Source organism: Hetaerina americana, unplaced genomic scaffold (assembly GCF_022747635.1).
Source record: "Hetaerina americana unplaced genomic scaffold, ioHetAmer1.1.p SCAF_6, whole genome shotgun sequence".
In the NCBI taxonomy this organism is placed as follows: domain Eukaryota; kingdom Metazoa; phylum Arthropoda; class Insecta; order Odonata; family Calopterygidae; genus Hetaerina; species Hetaerina americana.
In genome coordinates this window covers 65,552,443-65,574,333 of record NW_027287205.1, presented here as the reverse complement: position 1 = coordinate 65,574,333, position 21,891 = coordinate 65,552,443, and the positions used below count along the sequence as shown (strand labels likewise).

The following is a 21,891-nucleotide window of genomic DNA, read 5'->3' as shown; positions in this document are numbered from 1 at the left end:
TAAATAGAAAACTTCAGATAGAAATTACTCATTCTTTTGTAAATAACAACATTTAATACACAATTTCAATAATACACTTCAATATGAAAATTCCAGATACATCTGCCAACCAAGAGTTTCAGTACCAAATTCAAAAGGGAATGTACCATGGAATATCATGAATTGTACATTACCATCATATTAAGACAATAATTAGTACTTAATTAGCTCTTACGTTTAAAATGATAATTTAAATGAATATGAATAGGCCTATTCTTTAGTTAATACCTTAATTGATGCTTGAGGGTCAGCCTCAACATAATGTCAATTGTATATAAAAGTGAATTGAGATTTTTATTCAAATGATTAATTCAATGTTGCACTATAAAGTTCTCTTTTGACTGAAAAAACAAATTTAGGCAACATGCAGCAGGCGTTTATTCAATCTAAAACATTAATTTTAAGTATAAACAAGGAGTTTAAATGTAAAGCCATTTCCTGTGGGACACAACAATCGGTGATTATCTTAAAGGAGATTCCATCATACATTACATCATTCCGTACAGCTTTTAATAACACACAAAATGTTGATAATTTTGGAAATGTTACTAAATACAACATTTGCTTTGAAGAACATTGTCAAGCGAAATCCTGGTGGCAGGATATCTTTCAGAGATCACAAACTTGTACATATTAGCAATGCCTAAACATCATTCAGAAAAAATCACTCCAAAAAAGCACATCAGACCATCCACTCAAGATGGCTGCGACAAAAAAAGTAACTACAGAAAAATGTAAGAAAAATATTCTTTCAAGTGCTCACATGGCAGCACAAGTAAATATTATTCAATATATTGAACACACTTGTCTTGTAAGTACATACAATTCTTCAATCAAAATAATATGCATAATCACCACTACAAGAGTCAGAATCAAAGTCATGACCATACTCGTCATCAAAGTCATCTTCAACTTCTGTAAAAGAAAAAAATCTCTAATCAATTAAAATGAAGAAACATGCATATAAAAACACATATCATATAGATGCACCAATTTACTAAAAATTATGCGCTAAGTTTTCAAGAGGTTTGAGGTGGCTCTAAATTCTTGGTTAGAATGTGGTTTTAAAACATTATCATGATAATAACAGCATCCAATTTTGAGTTTTAGCACAATGTAATATCAATCAATTTTTATAAATGCATCAACTTTTAATAGTATCTGTTCAGATTTTAATTTCTATTCCACCCATGGGAGGTGGCATTTTTTCTAGGTTCCTGGAATGACAGAAGTTGGACTTGCTGTAACTTTTTAAGTAGGCACGGAGGAAAGCATAAGCAAAAAATGCAATGATCCTCCAGAATTTTTGTTAAGATATTGTGATTCATACTTCATTAAATCATTTCAGTTGCCAACATACATTTGTGATAGAATTTATGCATGAATAAACATAGGGACATCTAGTTGTGTAGTCTGCCATCTTAATTTGCCAACATCTCAGCAATCAAGGAGTTAATGACATATGTAAGTGATTTCATGAGATATATATGTATGCTGGGAGTGATCAATGATAATATTGAAGCCTGGAAGGAGGATTGCTATTAATAACTTTCACACAAGGCCAAGAATTGGGAGACTTGACTTAGAATCAAACCAGTTGCCAAGTCAGACTGGTCAGGTCAAATGATTTTTAATGGTAAATTTTCACAACTGTACGCGAAAATTGGGATCCCTTTTGCCACTGATGGAATTTAATGGCTAACCACTACAGGCACTGAGTCTCCTTGGTGTATATTCCCTCCTATAAGGCTATTGAAGCCTCAGATCCACATTTATTAATCTGAAGACACGCAAAAGTATCATTATTGATAATTTAAAAATATTTGTTTCTTAATATTTACTATCATAATATAAAGGAAAATTAATGATGGCTGTTAATTAAAAGCTTCTAAAACTTTGTATCTTTATTTCCAAATGATACTTCCACAATTTGGTAGAACTAACCTGATGGATAAACTGAGACGGGAACAACAGAGACAGAAGTATGCTAGGATACACCGTCAGCCAGTTAAAGCAAGACCAAATAAGGATTCTATCATACACTGAGATTATTCATACCTTCCTTCATTTCCAAATCTAAAATGTCATGTGAGAGGACTTAAGGGAATAAAGTTCCAGCCAGGAAGGGGTGAACTGTTTCTGCCATTTAGTAACATATGGCAGTGAACTTCTGAAATAGGCTGAACCCTGGCATATGCTTTGAGATCAAATAGTTTAGTGTTTTGAAAAACAATTCTGTTTAGTCATGTGATAACATTTATAAAAAAATTCAATTACGTTTCTTACCTATTAATATACAATAAATTATGAGCCATTGGTTTTTATGCATGTCATTCTTGTGCTGATGCATGTTATCACAGTCCCTATTATTTGGACAAATTATTTTCCAATAGACACATACAGTGCATTTCTACCATTAGACTAACTCTTTAAACTACTATGCTCCATAAGAAATGGATCAAAAGTTAGAGTGATCACTTACCAAATCCATAATACTCATCATCATCATCCGATTCAAATAATTCATCATGAGAGAAATCTGGTTTGTATCTTTCAATGCAATTATCTACCAAAGAAACCTTCAAGGAACTGTTTGGCACTGGAATTTCATTTTCAGTAACGCCTGTTCCTATAATAAAGGTATTATTTGTGGATTAAATTCTTTTTTTTAAGATTAAGGACAATTGATTGATTTCGGAGCAGTTTTAGAACAAACCTCCAACAATTAGATGTAGTCTTTTGGCATCTGGTCTCAAACTTAATGTTTTCACAGCCATATCTGATGTTGCAGAAGTGATCAGGGCACATCCACTCACATCTAAAAATTCAAGTTCTAAGCATAGTGAAATGAGCCTGCAAAATAGTAAGTCATAGAGTTGATAAAATAATCATATACAGATGCACAAACACGCAAAGGTAAAATTTGTGGTTAAACTAAAGCCAATCTATACATACACATGTACATAGTTTGTTTGAAAGTTCATTATAGCCTTCTAATTCACATAAAGATGCTGATGAAATGAGGAAAATGCTACTGACGAAGGCAATCATTCACTGGTCACTACCACCCTATTAACATTAGCCTATCAAAGGAGACTCAACTAGACTAGAGGTAATTGCAAAATGAAAATAGTGAGATCTTATTTTTCCATCACGCCTAATGGTCTTTTCATTCTTGATGGTATAATTGACATCTCAGAGCCATAGAAAATCAAAACCTAAATATGCAAAAATGCTAATTATTCACAAATTTTATTGCCTCTTGGCAATGTCTACTTCATAAATATCCAGAGAACATACCATTCAACTTCAATTAAAAGGCATATCTTCCTCTTGGTTCTTTCACTGCAGGCCATCCATTCCCCTAAGTAAAATATTCCAATTAATTCATTAATATCCTTCCATGATTTTATACAAACATGACCTTCACTATTTAGATTAGCAGCCAATATCTCCTCGTCCAGTCATCTATCTCCAATATTTACTCCAAGATCATACTTCTTCTCCACGGAGTTACATGTACAGTATACTCTCAATTATTTGTTTTGCAATTATGAGGGCTATTTTCTTCCTAACACCTCGAAATTTCAATAAAATTGCAATTGTAAAAATAATTCAATGCTTGGAAACTTCAATACGCTTTTTTTTCAATCCAAGTTTCAAATACCTGAGCTTTTTTAAAAGTTTTAAATTTCAACATCAAAATTTGATAATCATATACTATGTTTTAATTTAAACAGTTCTCTATTATCCATTATTTCCTATCATCATTTCACTCGCATTCATCAGCCCTGACAATTTCATACTCTCCTTTAAGGAAAGTAGATACAAAGATTTACTTTGCAACAAATACGTCATTAACTACCTACTCTGCATTATTTTAATTAGTATCATATGATGAACAAGTCTGTATCAGCGATCCTTCTTTTAAAATCCATCCTAGTTTTGGTCAGTTCTTGCATGCTCAATGGTCTACGAAAAGCACACACTAATCTCATATTGCTCCTTTGGTAATTCATGATACCCCGACTAACTAGCAAATTCTAATGCTTTCAAAAATGTAGCCCTCATTTAGGGTTCTAACTCTCCAGGCCTCTCGCACTGGCATGCTTTCCTCACATCCATCAAAAATTTGAAGCAGGGTAGAATTTGTAAAGGTATTTCATTGTACCAGTTCTTGTGGAATTAAATTCAATAGTAATTACAATTCTTTTGTGTGTAACCAGGTTCAATAATGAGTAAGTTTGTCAAGGAAAACTGTTCACTCTCTTAGTTTCAAAGCACTACTGCCAAATTAAGTTACTATAGTTCATAATTTTGGAGATCTACCAGAGGAGATAACTTTTCATGGAAGTGCATGCAAGAAGTAGGTATACATTTTCAGTGTTTACATTTTCATAAGTTGTTCTATTTACAAAATAAGTTCTTATTTAGGAGAATTAAAGCATGTAATTCAGGATGTTTGCACATATTTTTACACCATGTTGTTGGTGATACCAAGGAGGTAAAGGTAAAGGAAAATTATTTTTCTAATTATGACACAAACAAAAAATATGATACCTTTGAAAAGAAAGAAATATTACTGTTTATCTAACAAAGGCAGTTCAAGTCATTTGATTGGGCACAAAAAAAATTTCAAGCAAAGATGGTAAAATAACAATATTTTCTATACAATTTGAAGGTATAGGAGCGCTTAATAATCATGCCATGCTAAAACACCATAAAAATGCATGAGATGACATTTTTTTAAAGTTGCACAAAAATATCTATGTCGAAGATGTAAGAAACTAAAAAGAATAGCAGATCATAACTGCAAAGGTCACATCTATGTTTCATGGTATAAAGTACAATTATAATAGCAAAGATTGTAGAAATAAATTGTCCCAACTTATTTAACTTCTCAATTTTGAAAAACCAATAGTTAAGATAAAGAAAAGCAAGCAAATTATAATGCAAAAGTGGGAGCTTACAGTAACTAACAGAAAGGAAAATTGCATCCTCATCAGTCTAGACATGACTAAATTATGAATCCTATATGTGCTCCTTTAGAAAATTTGGATTTTTTAAAGATGCTGCATTCTATAAAAATCTTTCAGAAGCATAAGAGGCATAGCTTCTGAGTGAATGGCATTTCATCAAAATTATACTCAAGCCGTTCTTCTGATGCCTGTTCACTTAATGTAAATGTACAGAATGAACTTCTTCTGATGATTAAGAGTCCATCATTAGGTGTCCTGTACACCACTACTATTTCCATCCACTCTTATCCCAAGCCTGTAGCTTGGTATCCTAATACCTTCCCCTCTAATTACATTATCTAACATTTCCAGTCTCTTCCCTCTCTTTCTTCCTTTACCACTCCCTCAGTGGCTGCTGTTTAAATCCCTTTCCTTCTTAACACATGATCTAACTAGTTCTCCTTTCTCTCCTATATGGTGTTCAATAATATTCTATTTTTCCCTAATCCTGTTTAGCAATTCATTTCTTACTCTATCCACTTAAAAAATTCTTCCTTCACACCCATTTCTCAAGGGGCTCAATCCTGCCCTCTCTCTTCCCCATGGTCTATGTTTCACAACCATACACCAGAACAGCCCACACAAGCATGTGACCACTCTCCTTCTCAGACTCCATTGAAGGTAGCTGAGTACTCTGAATGCTAACTGAACTGAACGTGAACTCTGTACGCTATTGCGAGATGCTGGAGAACTTTTTACTCCCCAAAATGAAAGAGTATGGTGAGGAATATGACTATGAAGCTTTTTGGTTTCAACAGGATGGCGCCATGGCTCATACCTCCTGTTGTTCACACCAAATCCTGCAAGAACAATTTCCCAGCCACCTAATCTCCTTACGAGGGGATGTTCCATGGCCCCTGATTTGACCCCATGTGATTTTTTTTTCTTTGGGGATATCTCAAAGCTATGATTAACAAAGTTTGACCAAGGACCTTAGAAGCTCCTAAGGGGGCAATTACAGACATCATCGCTGGAATAACACAAGATTTGCTGAGAGGAGTTTTCAAAAATATTTTTGAACAACTAAACATGTGCATCATTCACCAAGGGCGTCAACTGGATGAAATAATTCTCAAAATCGAAATAAAAAAAAATGGCATTGGAGGTAGTTTTCGGAAATAAAAACCTTTTTTGATTATCATGGTTGGTTTTTTTTACAATTTACCTGTAAAATCAGGGAGTCCATTCTGCTCCACCCTGTATATTCGCCTAATGTAATTTTATAACTAACTTTATATTAGTCTTATATAAAGCTAGACAAGTACAATAACTCATGAAGTAATATGGGAGGTACATATGTACATTTGTTTCCATGCCATGTAGACAGGAAATTATACAACCACATATATTAAGGAAGTAGATATACATTAAGGAAAAGTCAGCATAAAGTCAAACAGCTTCTGTAATCATAGCAGTTAGTAGCAGTAATTAGGTGAGACAACCAACAGCTGAGATCTTTTGCACTATTAGGAATGGATGGGTATGGAGGAAGGGTGGAGAGAAACCCAGAGTTGGCATTAGCCTACTCTTAAAGTAAAACTCCCAGGGATCCGCAGTTTAACGTCCCATCCATCCAACTGATGGTTTACTCTCTTAAAGTGCTCTCCACAAAGCACCTCAAGTAAGAATTAGGATACCACTGAAAAAACCTGCCATCTCCAGGATTCGAACCTGGGCCCTATGGGTAGGAAGCCAGGATATTGCCCACTGCACCATTCAGATCCTCATCTGAAATCTTGCATCATCGTACATAACAACATTTGAGTTAAAAATCAAGTTAACTAACCTTGAGGCGCCTTCATCACCTATTTGAGGACAACCCAGACACTGGAGTCTTTTTAGTTTTCCCGCTTCAGCAAGAGCAAATAATGACTCATCTGAGACACCTGAGAGATAGCTCATGGACAGATCAATTACCCTGGAATTCTGAGCAACAGCCTTGATACCTTCATCTGACACTCCCAATATATTAGAGCAACCTGAGAAGAAGATGAGGGCAAACATTAGTATGTTCCTTAAATCAAACTGGCATAAAAGCAAAGGAATAGATAAGAATCAACAGTGGAGGCACCGAAACCTTCAACATTGGCCCCACTATAGAAATTTTATGAAATCTTTAATTAATTTAGAGATAGCTTGCAAATTAAATGTTATGGCTACATAAATGTGATGTGAGCTTTTCTTCATAGCTCTGGATGGGCAGGTAGCCGGCTCAGTTGTAGGGCAAAATGAGATACATAATTAGTCATCAATCTTAACAAATCTGTTCATGAAAGTTTTAAAGTATCATTACATTTATAACTGCTACGCTGACCATTTTCGCCTGTAGTACGTAAACAAATATGCAATATAAAAATCAAATAATGACTGAATGATCCAAGAGATAATTCAACATGAATCATCGTAAATATGAGCATACATGGATATACATTATGAGATTTATGCAATTTGATTGGAGCAGTGGAAGGAATTAAAAAAGTGAATTGAGGACCCTATGGATAGGTTTTAATGAACTGCTTCCTTACACCATGGATAATACTATGTATTTACAATTTCTATTAATTTTTTTATTATTTTCTTCCAATGGAGAGCCTTCTCCTTTTCTATTATTCTGCTTACCATCTCTTTACATTCTTCCATCATAGTTAACACCACTTGATCACATTTATGAAACACCTATAATATAACTGCATGTCTGAAAGTGTGATTTTGAGAGTTGTGATAACCAGCACCTATCAAGTAATCTTCGAAATTCAACTGATCAAACAACATAAAACAAGGGACAAATTTAAAATGCATGAAATGCATCAAATATGCATTTGATGATTGTATACCTGGTGTACAAGAATGAAATGCATATTTCAGATAACAGATAGCACACCAATGCAGTTTGTCGTATAAAGATTTGACACTTACGCCAATTAGTTGTGCCATCAACAAGGGTCAGACATGTCAGAGTGAAAAATTGAAAAAAGTGTTTGTGTAGCGTTGAGTAGCTGGGTTCGATACGTCAAAATTTATACCAAACCAACAGCATTGATGGATGGCATTCATTTTTTGTTTTCATTTGAAGAAAACTGCTGCTGAATCATTACGATTACTTCAAGAAGCTTATGGTGAACATGCTCCTTCGCAAGATAAGTGTGAACGATGGTTTCGGCATTTCAAAAGCGATGACTTTGATGTTGCAGACGAGGAACACTGGAAACCACCAAAAAGGTATGAACATGTGGAATTGCAAGCATTGTTACATGAAGATGATTCACAAACACACAAACAACTCACAGAGCAATTGAGCATTAGTCAACAAGCCGTTTACAATTACCAACAAGAGATAGGAAAGATTCAGAAGACCAGCAGATGGCTACCACATGAGTTGAATGACAGGCAGATGGAGAGGTGCAAAAACACATGTGACATTTTCCTCGCACAATACCAAAGGAAGTCAATTTTGCATCATATCGTTGCTGAGGATGAAAAGTGAATTTATTTTGAGAATCACATTAGCAAAAAATCATGGGTAGACCCAGGCGCACCATCCAATCTATTATGAGCAGTTAAAACCTCGTGAAAAGATTAAAACTGAATGCTACCAAAACCAATTTCAATTTGAACCATTCACTGCTTGAAAAAAAGGCCGGAATACCAAAAGAGGTAACACAAGGTTATTTTTCTTCATGACAATGCTCCATCACGGACGGCAAAACCAGTTTGCGACACATTGGAGGCACTCAGATGGGAAGTTCTACCCCATGCAGCTTACTCACCAGACTTGTCTCTTTCTGATTACCACTTGTTTACATCGATGGATCACGCACTTGCTGAACAGCACTTTGGTTTGTACGAAGATGTGAAAAAATGGCTTGATGAATTGTTTGTGGCATAAGAGAAAGATTTTTACTGACGTGGTATCCACAAACTGCCCATAAGATGGGAAATGTGTAACTAGCAATGGAGCATACTTTGAATTAAGCCCTTTTAATCATTCTTCCAATTTTTTTAAAAATCCACCTTTCATACTTGTACACCTGGTAAAATGCATTTATTTCTATTACTTTATTCAGATTCCTAACCTTCCAGGACAACACCTTTTACGGATAAACTGTGTAGTACCAATTGATATAAAAAAATCAAATGCAATTAAAAACATATTGAGCAGAGCAAATCAGATTGAATGCCATCATTTGAAAATGTATAACACAACAACAATAAGTACTCACCAGAGACATTAAGGACTTCCAAATTTTTGCAACTCATAGATACTGCGATGATCAATCGATCATCAACTAAAACATTCATACTGAAATCCAATTTCCTTAGATTTGTCAGTGTCAGAACTTGATCCAAGGCAACCCTGTTTAGGTTAGGGAAGTAATTGACAACACTAAGTTCCTCAATGGAAGGAATTTTTGAGCACACGGATTCAAAGTCACTTTTTGTTAGATTAGCACAAATATCAAACTTGATGGAACGTAAACTAGGTGTACGAGAAAGGCCAGTAATCAAATGGCTCATGTTCAAGTCATTGCATGAAGTTAAGTCTAGATGCTTCAAGGTTGGAGGTAAATTAGCAAAAGAGTAGCCATCAATTGTACGTTGAGTCAGGCTAAAAGATTCCAATCGAAATCTTTCAAACATCAATTTGATATCTTGATCTCTAATGCTGATTGGCTCTCTCAAGACTAATGACTTTATATGCCTGCATTTAAAAGTAAATTGTTTAGCAGCAGAAGTTGTCACTCTCAGAGTATGTGCACTGAAGTGTTCCAGAGTTTTACACAAAGTAGCTGAAAGGTAAACAAAGAAGTCATGAGAAAAAATTGACAAACACATAACTTGAAGAATGAAATTTCAAAATAGACAGATAAACTTGGGCAGAGTGATTAAATTGTTTCAATTTTACACTACTTCAGACGTACATTTACCCTTAAAAACAGTTCCTTCTCTTTAGATAAAATAACTCACAAAATCTAAAATTACTACACAGCAGTGACTTATAACAAACTATCAATAGAGAGCATGACAGGGTATATGCTTAGAAATTCAATCTCAAAAGCAGACAGATTTATATAAGTCTGCTAACAGCTCTCCACTTAAAGATTTATTTAGCATGAAACTGTGGCCGCAAACCGAACTTAGTAGCCTTTAAAAAATGTTTGCACATAGTCTCTAAATATCATGAAATCCCCCAATTAACATCCTTCTATTATACGCATGTCTCCTATGCCTTCCTCAAAAGAGTAGAAGAGAGGATGAATGGTATATTTATATTGAATTGAAACAAATGTTGGCAACTCACCAATCAAATGAAGAGCATCACCACTTAAAGAATGCGACACAGGTAAGTCTAGTCTTACGAGAGAGTTACCACATCTCTGCAGGATTTTTCCAAGAGTATCATCATTAATCGTCCCAATCTTGGGTAGTGTGTTAAAATCCAAACTTGTAACTCGGTTCCACTGATCAAGAAGAGTCATCCGCCACCTTTTGCAAACTGGGAAACCAAAACTCTTTTTAATGGATGAGAAACATAAGTGCACACACATGATGAAAGAATGCAACTAACCTATCTCATAGGATATCCTTTCTTTCACGTTGAAAAATGAGAAAATAATGGCAAGACAGTCATCATTGAGATCATTAATTTTACATGGCCTTGTCCCTTTAAAATATCCATCATCTTCGGGTTCAAATTCTTCTAAGCTTCCACTCCTATCCACACATGCTTTATATTTTTTCCTTACAGACTCTAAAGGTTCACCTCCCTTGTCTGGCTGATGCTTCACATTAGCAGCACTCACATTTAAGATTCTTTCACGCAATTTTAACTGACAACGACGAGCATTTATAGCCCTGCAAAATTAAACTTGTGAAATAAACACAAAGCAAATGAAAGTAAACACTTATTCCACTAGTTCCACATTCCTTCATGCCTTTAATGGTGATGTAGTGTACCGCGAACAATGTGACTTTGACATAAAATAATAGAAACAGGCATTCATGTAGCTTCACTCCTTTATGTTCTATCCAAAAAATGAGGATATGATTAGCAAATTTGAGTGCTTGCATACATGCCTGGGTTCACAGTACCAGCCACTTGGAAACATCTTTACTATGAAAAACCTGATGAATTACCTGAGAAGCTGAATAGCCAAATAATAATGTTAGCATACTTTCCTCAGAAATTTATGCCACGTTATTATTTATCTCCTTGGTATATATAACATCACCAAGGAGTTTGCATAGGCACAAAATAAACTTTTCAGTTTCAATGTTCAATAAAAAGCAGGACATAAACAATAAAACTAAATTAGGGGATTTAAAGATTGTGAAAAGTTCTGTGGCTGCCAAGTTAATAAAACAGATCTACTGATCATCTTACAGCACCTCATTTTGTCCGTGCACCTCTGAAACCTCAACAAGCCTTAGCTGGTCAAAAAGTTTCCCAAGGATTAAACTCTCAAATCTAACACAATAAATACTTTTAGCACCACTGGTGAGAAGTAATTGATATAAGGAGCCATTTAACCTTCATACAGTTTTCAGGACCAAAACATTAGGAAACATGATGTAACAATTTGAACTTCCCACATGCCATTTCTGACTTAACCCCAGTTAGTCCAATGGATGATGACTGAACACCCCCTGACACACACACACACACACTGAAGGCTTGGCGGTGCCAATGGCTTGCAGTATTAAGTTCTACAGCAACATGCCAAAGAGGGGACAGGAATGTGTGGCCTTTGAGGTATAACATAGGTGCATTTTCCACTAGACTAAACTGACTAGACTTTCTTATGCATACATAAAATGCCCTGTCCAAAAAATAAAATAACTTATACAGTCTCACTGTATACCTTGTTTCCTACCTGGCTTTAGCCGTCCTTTAACAGCACATGGTCAAGTACTTCGAATATGCTTGAAATTTCTACCAGTCCCCCAAAATACAGAGGAAACTGGTTAAAATGAAATTTATACGACCAATCCACGAGTTTTATGCTAACCCAACTTCATGCCATCAGAATTCTATTCTAACATTTTCAGCTCCTTTGAGTTACATACATATTACAAGAATGCTTGTCATACCTCTCCTTGAGAACTAGACAATAAATTAATAGGAAAGCACTATATTTTCATAACCTTAATAAATCACCACATTCACAATGTGAAATTAACAATAACAACATTCATTTTACAATTCAATGCATTTTCCAGGATCATTCTGCCATCTTCAATTCTACCTTTCAACAAAAAAAGTATTTTTCTCTAAACAGCACTGGTGAATATTTTATGCAACAGGAAATGCTCCATTTCATACAATTTGACCTCACCTGAATCTCCAAAAATTGGTGCACACTTTGTACATCCCATGGACATCAAGGGAAGGTCAAAATTATAGTGCCACAGTCGTAACTGCTATCGTCACTCTCACATGCATGGGTAAAGCTTTGTGTAGCAAGCTAAAATGTCATTACCCATTGAAACGGTTGCAGTGGCAATATGATTATCTACTTTGATAGGTAAATTAGCGGAGTTGGAGTAGTGGCAAAAATAATTTTGCAGATGGTACAAGAACATTTCAATTTGATCCCCATTTAATTAAAGATAAAACGCTGCAATACATTTAAATTTGGAATATGAAAATTAAAATGTGGTATGTGACAAGAACTGAAGGAAAAATAAAACAGGAGGAATGAAAGGACATTAAAAATAACACAAGATACCTAATGCTTAGGATGAAATTGATTTTTCAGAAATGACCATGCAAACACTGGAAGCCCTTATTATAAGTCTGGTAAGTCTTATAAACCCTATATTTCAAAGTTGGGACCAATGCACATCAAAGATTTTGTAATGCCATTCATAGGGCTACCAGATAGGACATTATTTAGCATTGTTGAAATTATCTAATTATGCTTCTGTTAATAGAATTAGCGTTTACAGTGCTGCATCATATCATATATCTACACATGTAAAAACACTAGGCAAGAGAATATTCACGATACAAAATACAGAAATTCATTCTTAAGCTCGCTATTCATTACTTCCTCCCTTATTTTTATTCAAAATGTCAATTCTTTCTCTCCTCTTACATTACTTTCCCAGCATAGTCCCCTCCACTTATGTTTTCAGCATCTCATCCTCTTAATATCTCCTGCATTCACTTGTCCTGCCACCTTTGAATTTCTCCCAAAAGCCTCCGATCTTGCCCTACCCAGATCTTTCTCATTTGTTTTCCTTTCCATCCATTTTGTTTTTTCAAACAGCAGTTGTCTTCCCCTAGCATACCTAGAAATTTGTTTGTGAATTAACAAATTTATAGAGATTTTCCTCACGCATATTTGAAAGTTTTTCCTTGTTACTTTCTGACTGTGTTTTCATCTTCCTACAAAGAACACCTATTCCACCCTTCCTTATTAAACTTTCCATATCATTACACCGAGTCTTCCACCATGTTTCTTTCATATTTTGGTTTTCCACCTCAATTTATTATTCAACTTTTTGAGCTATCCTCTACCTATTTCTATGATTACATTTTACTGTTTCCTTCTGTCATTTACATTTCTAATCATAATTTCTGTAATACATGGTCTCCTTGTCCCTTTCCTATTTACTAGTCTAATAGTTAATATTATGTTAATAATATGTTAATAATATGTGTGTGTGTATATATTATATATATTTATTTATTTATTACACAATTCAATACACTCAATTTTAAAAGAATTTCAAATAAAGGCTCATCAAATAAGTTAATATCAGTTTTGCAATCTTCATTGAATAAAGTGGCTTATAACAAGGGCAAGTGGTATCTGAAGCTTAACATTGCGATATTTGTTTCCCTCAGATGCTTCCCTAGGAAACGCATCCATCCAAGTTTATAAACATTTCTGCACCACTTTTTTCAATAGCAGACTTTTCACACAAAGTAAAACTAACTAACTCACTTTACAGAATGGCTGGAATTGGTATAGAGAGGGCAGGGAAGTTTTTTTACTTTGAGTTTACTGTCATGAAAAACTATGGAACTAATCCACCATTACCATTAATACCATGTGAAAATATTTTTAAAAATGTCCACTTGCCTTTCAGCTGCCTCAGCTGTTTCAAAAGTCACAAAGGCATAGTATTGACTTCTTTTGATAGTTTTTCTCCCACTGCGAATATACGCTTCTTTGACAACTCCAAACTTACTAAAAAATTCCTTTAGTTCAGAAGGTTTTGTCTAGGAAAGAAATAATGGCCTAGATAAGTATTAATTATACTTAAATGCAAATCAAGAACCTTTTCCTGCAATATGCAGAATGGGAAAGGGTGCCTTCCAATCATGCATTTGTGCTTAATGTATACATTGAGTTACATTTACTTTGCAGTGCATTTTACTATGCGCCACTGCTGATGATAGGACACTTAAAAAACACAAAGGCTTATTTAGTTCTCACTGCATCTCTTTGGTGTCATATTATGATTCCCATTTTCCAAGATTGAAATTTAAATGTCTGTAATGTTTAGATACTTCCTCAAGTCTTTTAGCACATATTCTATGAAAATAATTATCATTATTTTCATAAATGCCCATGGTAAAATCTTAGTCATGTTCCACTCAATAATTACAAACATATGAATATCTTTCCATTAAACATCATAAGGACATCAGACAATTTAAGTCAGAGATTAACTCTCATTGCTTCTGTAGTGAAATATTTCCAATAAAACTTTATTTTCTAATGATGCCATTCCATCTACAACAGTAATGACAACAACAATGATACAAAATCCATTCACCTTCATTTCTAAAATGTGTCAGAGAGATAAATAATTGCCCTAGTCCCAAAGTATGGGTTAATACTATATATTAGAAATAATACATTTAGATGCTCCATATACAGAACTATACAAAACCATGCTCTTTTTAACTTCCCACCACATTGGAATTACTTCACCTCAGGTCATTTGCAAATATCATCACAAGCACATGCTCAGGTGTTTCCATCGGCTACGATGAGCACACATTTGCAGAGATTGAATGGAAAGCACCCAAAATTAGAAGTACTTACAGTTCCATGTAGATTAGTGACATATATTTTACGGACAGGAACTAAATTTTCAGGGTCCTCTTTCACTAAAAGAGAATTAAACATTATATTATTAATAAGTTCTATAAAATGTATTGATAAGGAAGTCCATCAAAATTATAACACATCACTCTTAATGTACTATTACATGTTCTGTGGGCTCGTTTTCTGTCATTATATATCTGCTTAGATATTATCACAGAAGGGGCAGATGAACCCGAAGCTTGCTCCATTTTGGGGAGACTGTCAGAGTGCATTCTCCCTTATGCACACTGTGACTCATTAGAAATAAATATTTTAGTTGACCTAAGTTGATGAACTATGACATCACTCCAAACCGCAACCAAAATATGACATCACTCAATAATACAGAACTAATGAAGTACCTCGGAAAACAAGGAAGGAGGATTTTATTGGATTCCTTCAAAGCATTCATGGGGAAGGAATTTGACTAAAACCATTGGTTCAATAAGTATTAATTCCTATCCAATGCAAAAGGAAAGGCAACAGTTTGTAAAGACTAGAGTGAGGGTGGTCAACCAATGGCACGCCAGCCCAAATTGACACGCAGAGCTGGTAGGGTGCTATGGGCAATTCCACTGCGATCACTCAATGAATGGTTTGGCATGCAAGTCAAGAGTACTTTACTCTAATTATGCACATAACCATAGGCAAACATAGCGCTTAAGATAATCAATGAAAAGACATATGAGTAGAGGAGGTTGTTATAAATTCAAAGGAGGCGGGATAAGTGGATGCAAGGTACATTGGGTGACATTGGTATGACGGAGGCTGATAAAGGGAAGAATGTGGAGGGGGGGGGGATACATAGGACAGAATAGAAATAGAAGTAAAAAAGTGCATGTAGTTAAGGAATAGTTTACCAAAATTTTGGTTATTTATGGCAGAGTTCGGTGGGGCTAAGAATTGTTTAAGTGCTTAATGCTCCTGTTCATCAAACATTTGCTTTGACCAACAGAGTACAGTTAATTCATTACAATAACTTGGCACCGATAAAAAAAAAAACTTTTGGCAAGCCTTCCTATGAATAAATATCAGGGACTGGCAAGACAATATGAACCAACAAAAGGCAGTTTCAGCTAGGGTTGTAAAACACTGATTTGTTGACGTGTTTCTCCATGAGATTAACAACTATGGATGATGTCGTAGGCATTAGTAATGCACATACATAAACTAGGAAGTATGTATTTTATTAATCTTTCAAAGTAAAATATACAATTTTCCTTCAAGATTAAGCTTAAAATAAACTGGTTGAATGATAAAATTGAGGAAAAATGAAAGTGGGTATTTAAAAATGGAAATTATTTTATCAAAATAAAAAATGATATGTGTACAATAAAAACAAATATTTTAAATATTATTTAAATACACTTATAGTCTAATCATGAGAGATCAAAACATCTTTGACATCAAATGGGATAATTGCTCATTTACAAATAATCTGGGATTATTTAAGAACTTATACCGAAATAGGATGTATTTGCTTGTTCTGTAGATTTCGAAAAAGCGTTTCATAGAGTGGATAGGGAAAAACTAATGAATATATTGAAGGTAATAGGAATAGATTGGAGGGAAAGGAGGCTAATCCGTAACCTGTACATGCCTCAGACTGCTCAGGTACGAGTGGGGAACGGAAAGTCCAGATGGGCAATGTTAAGATTACATGTAAGGCAGGGTTTCCCATTATCGCCGCTGCTGTTCAACGCACATGTGGAGGAAATGATTAAAGAGGCATGGGAAGAATTGGAGGTAGGAATGAAAGTCGGCGGGAAATTTGTAAAATCAGCTAGGTTTGCTTATGACCAAGCTCTAGTTGGTCAGTCAGCCAAGGGGTTGCAAGCATTGTTGAGTGAATTATAAATTCAATGCCATAGATATGGGATGAGAATCAATATAAATAAAAATATGCAGTTTTCTAGAAAGAGAAAAGCTAAGCTTAACATTAAAATAAGAGAGCAAAAACTAGAGCAGGTAGAACAGTTTATGTATTTCGGAAGATTTTTCTAGGGACATAAGTTGAGGTAAAAAAGTAGGGACATATGAAGAAGAATTGCACTAGGCAAAGAAGCTTTCACAAGGAGTGGGGAGATGATGACAAGGATGTTAAGTAAGAATGTTACAAAAAGGCTTGGGAAAACTTTGATGGGGAGCTGAGTTATGTATGGTGTGGAAAAACTGTCATTGAGGTAGAATGATAGGCGTAGATTGGAGGATTATGAAATGTGGGTGTGGAGAAGAATAGAGATGGTGAAATCGACCGAAAAGAAAACAAATGAGGAAGTGCTTAATCAGGTGGGCGAAAAGAGGAGTTTGTTGGGAGAAATCCTAAGGCAGCAGGACAAATGGATGAGGGGCGTATTGATCGGCAATGGGATGCTGAAGACTGTAATTGAGGGGAGAATTTTAGGTAAGCGAGGAATGAGCAGAAACGGGATAGGTATGTTGGACGGGATGAAGGGAGGGAGGAAGTACACAGAGATGAAGAAGGACTTGATGTAGAGTAGGTTGCTGGATGTTATTTATCAGGAGTCGCAAAATATTTATTTGGTAGTCGTGTCCCTACAAAACCTACATTAACCGGTAGATTACTTTATGATAATAATCATCGAAATTGGAGAAACGCATGTCGCAGAAAACGGCTTCCTTCAAAATACAGCACGAAGTCATTCATTGCTAAAATATCGAGAAAAATAATTTCATTGTAACTCAGGTAAAAAAGCCTACACAAGAAAGAGTGGAGAATTTCTGGCACACAGTCTTCGAAGATATAACATGGACTAACACTAATAGTTTTGCAAAAAATAAGAATTGTGTGTGTCACGAGACGAAGAAACTATGTAGAAGAAGCGATTGCAGCGAAATACGTAACAATGAATTTTTGAGTTGAGTCAGGTTGAATATCCCTAATCGCGTATTAGCACTCAAAATTTAACCAAAACAGGATACAATGCGCGAGATTAATAATTAACCAATACGATTGGATTGAGCCTTGTCCAATAATTATTTGAGCAAAATACGAACATTTACCCAAATAACAGTCACAGTTAACTGACTTCACTTTACTGAATTCGTGTCGCTAACCGCATTTATGGCTAGGCGTAGTTTAAAATATATATTTCCTTAAGATTTTTGCCATACCTGCCATTTTATTCCAGAAACCTATATCCAATTCCTGTTCATTTGTGTTATTGTCACTCTGTGCCTCGGCATCTTCTCCGATCTGAAGAAGTAAATGAGAATAACACACCTAATATGCTTTCAAAGATCAATAAAGAATCATCCAATAGATGTTAATAGGATACGGAATTTAAAGAAGTAATGATAACCAAGTTCCACAATGAAGAATATTTACCATTTTCATAAATTAATATCGAATCCAACAATTCAACCTTTAATTATTTCACTGCCAACAATATCGCCACCAGTGCCACGACAAAAACTAAATAAATAGCAATTTACATAGCATTACGAACAAAATTCAACTATTTCCACACTAAAGCCGGACCATACTAGTTCCGAATGAACCCAAATCGGACCATTTATCCATAAAACTCTACACCGTCCCAGCCGTTCAGAGAGTGTTTCATCCGTTACACGTTCCTTTCTGTCAATACCATCCAGTTCCTTTGTTCAAATCGAAAGAAAGTGGACCATTTACGACTTAATCGTAGTTTTAAATATAGCGCGGGAAACGTATTTTGAATTTTCATAAAATTAGGAATTTTGTGGTATTTATGATATATCTTCAAAGCTCCCAAGGAAAATAATAAAATTTAAATCTTTCTCTCAGATACTTCTTGAACCTTTATTAATATTTCGTGAGAGAGAGACAATGAGGGTATGTGTAAAGAAAATTATTTTCAATGTTTTTCATAAATGTAAGAATATTTTGTGCTAGAAAAACTAGGTATTGAGTTTTCGTAAAAATTGGTCGCAATAAATTTCTAGTATCTGTTAATTGCTACTGGTATAGAAATAACATTTAGGTTTCAGTGGCAAAACCAATAGCAATTATCAAAACATTTAATAAACTAAAACTTCAACTCGACGGTTTGTTTTACAGGAGAGGGTAGAGCTGAACAAGTTGGTACAAACATAAAAAATCAGTACTCTAGCATACGAGGTAACCTCTGGCACTAATCTCCACCATAAAAGAAAAGTAAACCACCCAAATAGCAAACAATTTTTACAAGATGTACAATAGTTATTAAAATATTCGCCACGGTGCCAACCCATGAGTATATTGGCATATTATAAGCACAAGTAGGAAATTCATGCCTAACTACATATTAATAAAATAATGCCTTTGGGTTATATTGTATCTACAAGAGGTACACATTGCTCTATCATTAATAAAAGGCAATTAACATACAAGCCACCATAATCCTAATTCGATTGGAATACAAACATTACATATTGATAGTATTAAAACAAATCAGAAAAAATACTCCTATACACATATTTTTTTCAGGTAATCTACCTGTTAAGGTAGGTTTAGGAAGGACACAACAACGAAATAAATATTATGACTCATGAAAGACAACCCAATATCCTTCTCTACAACAATACCCTCTTCTTCTCTGCATACTCCTTCCTCCCTTGCTTTCATTTGAGTTACGATAAAATTGTTTTTAAATATTCAATTGTTCCTGGCTCAACTTAGTGGAAATTTATGTTAATTAAATGAAGAATACAATGGATATAAGGACAGTGGAAAGATACATTATATTCTTGATTTAATTAAAATTATTTTTCTCAGTATTTTAGCCATGAATGCCTTCATGTTCTATTTTGAAAGAAGCCCTTCTCTGCGACATGCGTTTCTCCAATTTCGATTATTATTATCATAAGGTAATCTATTGGTTGAGGTAGGTATTGGAAGGACACAACTACCAAATAAATATTTTGCAACTTCTAATAAAACAATCCAGCAACCTACTCTACATCAAGTCCTTCTTTATCTCTGTGTAATTCTTCCTCCCTTCACCTTGTTCAACATCCCTATCCCGTTCCTGCCACTTCCTCGTTTGTCTAACATTCTCCCCTCAATTACAGTCTTCAACATTCCACTGCCGGTCAATACCCCCTTCGGCCACTTTTCCTGCCTCCATGTGATCTCTCCCAACAAACCCTTCTCTTCGCCCACCATACCAAGTACTTCCTCGTTTGCTTTCTTCTCTGTCCATTTCACCTTCTCCATTCTTCTCCACACCCACATTTCAAAAGCCTCCAATCTACGTCCATCCTCCCGCTTCAATTACCACATTTCCGCACCGTACATAGCTACGCTCCATATCAAAGTTTTTATGAGTCTTTTCTTAATATCTTTACTCAACGTCCCTGTCATCAACTCCCTCCTCCATGTGTAAGCCTCTTTGCTTAGCACAATTCTTCTCCATATGTCCCTACTACTTTGACGGTGTTGGTCCAAAACACTTCTGAGATATGTTGACTATTCTACCTGCTCTATTTTTCCCTTCTATTTTAATTTTAAGCTTAGCCTTTTTCTTTCTGGAAAAAGGCATAACATTTGTTTAGGAAGGAAGCAATCAGGCCGGAAGACTTTGTGGGATCAGTTTTAGTTCCTATTTCAAAAAGGTAAAGGCAAAATCATGTGAGCACTGCAGAACAATGAATTTCATATCCCATGCAGCTAAAGTTGTTCCCAGGATCATCAACGAAAGGATGAAAAGAAGGGCAAATGATTACTTAGGGGGAGATCAGTTTGGGTTTAGGAAGGGGAGAGGTAGGATTGATTCTATCGCAATAATGATATCACTAATCGAGAGGAATATAGAATACAATCAGGACTTATTTATCTATTTTGTAGATTTTGAAAAGGCAATGATAGAGTGAATTGAGAAAAACTAATGAGTATATTGAAGAAAGTAGAAATAGAGTGGAGGGACAGGAGACTAATCTGTAACCTGTACATGTCTCAGACTACTCAGGTGCGAGTGGGGAACATAGAGTCCAAATGGGCAATGTTGAGAATACGTGTAAGGCAGTGTTGTCTATTGTCACCGGTGCTGTTCAACATATATGTGGAGGAAATGATTAAAGAGCCAAGGGAAAAACTGGAGGTAGGAATAAAGTCAGAGGGGAATTTATAAAATCAGCTAGGTTTGCTGATGACCAAGCTTCAGTTTGTCAGTCAGCCAAAGAGTTGCAAGCATTGCTGAGTGAATTGGAAATTCAGTGCAATACATATAAGGAAGGTAATAGTTTAAATAGAAAAGATGCAAGAGAGGTGGAAGAAGTATACAATATAACTCTATGTTAAAGAACTTAGGTCAACAAACTTGGGCATAGAGAGATAATATGACATTCATGAAGACATGCAACAATTTCAGAGTGTAAAAATTATTTGCCTTAACCCGGATTTGAACAAGGTTGAGTGCTTTAGCCAGTTAAGCTATTGAGGCGTCCTCTTAGACTCTGAAATTTTAGGTGCTTTAAAGGAACAAGATGTTGTGACGAAATACCATACATACAAGGTCACAGGCATTCGCAGTCATGCACGACACGCCACAGTCCACAAGGTTAAGGCCAACTTTTAAACACTTAGGCTGTTTATACCTAAACAAATTCCAAAGAAACTGCAGGAGATGATGCAACAGTAACTTTTAACAGAGTCATCTGCTAATGTGAATGATTTTTACACTCTGAAATTGTTGCATTGAAATGCGCATTAGTGGATGACTACGTTAAAAGTTACTGTTGCGGCATCTCCC

General features: G+C 35.2%; 1 protein-coding gene across 1 annotated transcript; it reads right to left on the bottom strand.

Moving 5' to 3' along the window:
* Positions 1 to 46: 46 nt before the first annotated feature.
* On the bottom strand, positions 47 to 18,728 carry LOC139695371 (putative RNA-binding protein EEED8.10). Its single transcript, XM_071594095.1, has 11 exons — positions 18,510 to 18,728; positions 18,296 to 18,377; positions 15,119 to 15,183; positions 14,147 to 14,286; positions 10,624 to 10,910; positions 10,357 to 10,551; positions 9,278 to 9,844; positions 6,844 to 7,036; positions 2,756 to 2,892; positions 2,522 to 2,668; positions 47 to 954 (listed from the first exon to the last, which is right to left on the bottom strand). Exons 1-11 carry the CDS (start codon positions 18,516 to 18,518, stop codon positions 869 to 871), a joined length of 1,908 nt encoding a protein of 635 aa, XP_071450196.1. The 5' UTR covers positions 18,519 to 18,728; the 3' UTR covers positions 47 to 868.
* Positions 18,729 to 21,891: the final 3,163 nt, after the last annotated feature.

Coding starts and splice junctions, on each gene's coding strand:
- LOC139695371 (XM_071594095.1), bottom strand. Junction 15,184..18,295: donor TTTCTGGAATAAAATGGCAG/GTATGGCAAAAA, acceptor ATTCTCTTTTAG/TGAAAGAGGACCCTGAAAAT. Junction 10,911..14,146: donor ACAGCTGAGGCAGCTGAAAG/GCAAGTGGACAT, acceptor TTAATTTTGCAG/GGCTATAAATGCTCGTCGTT.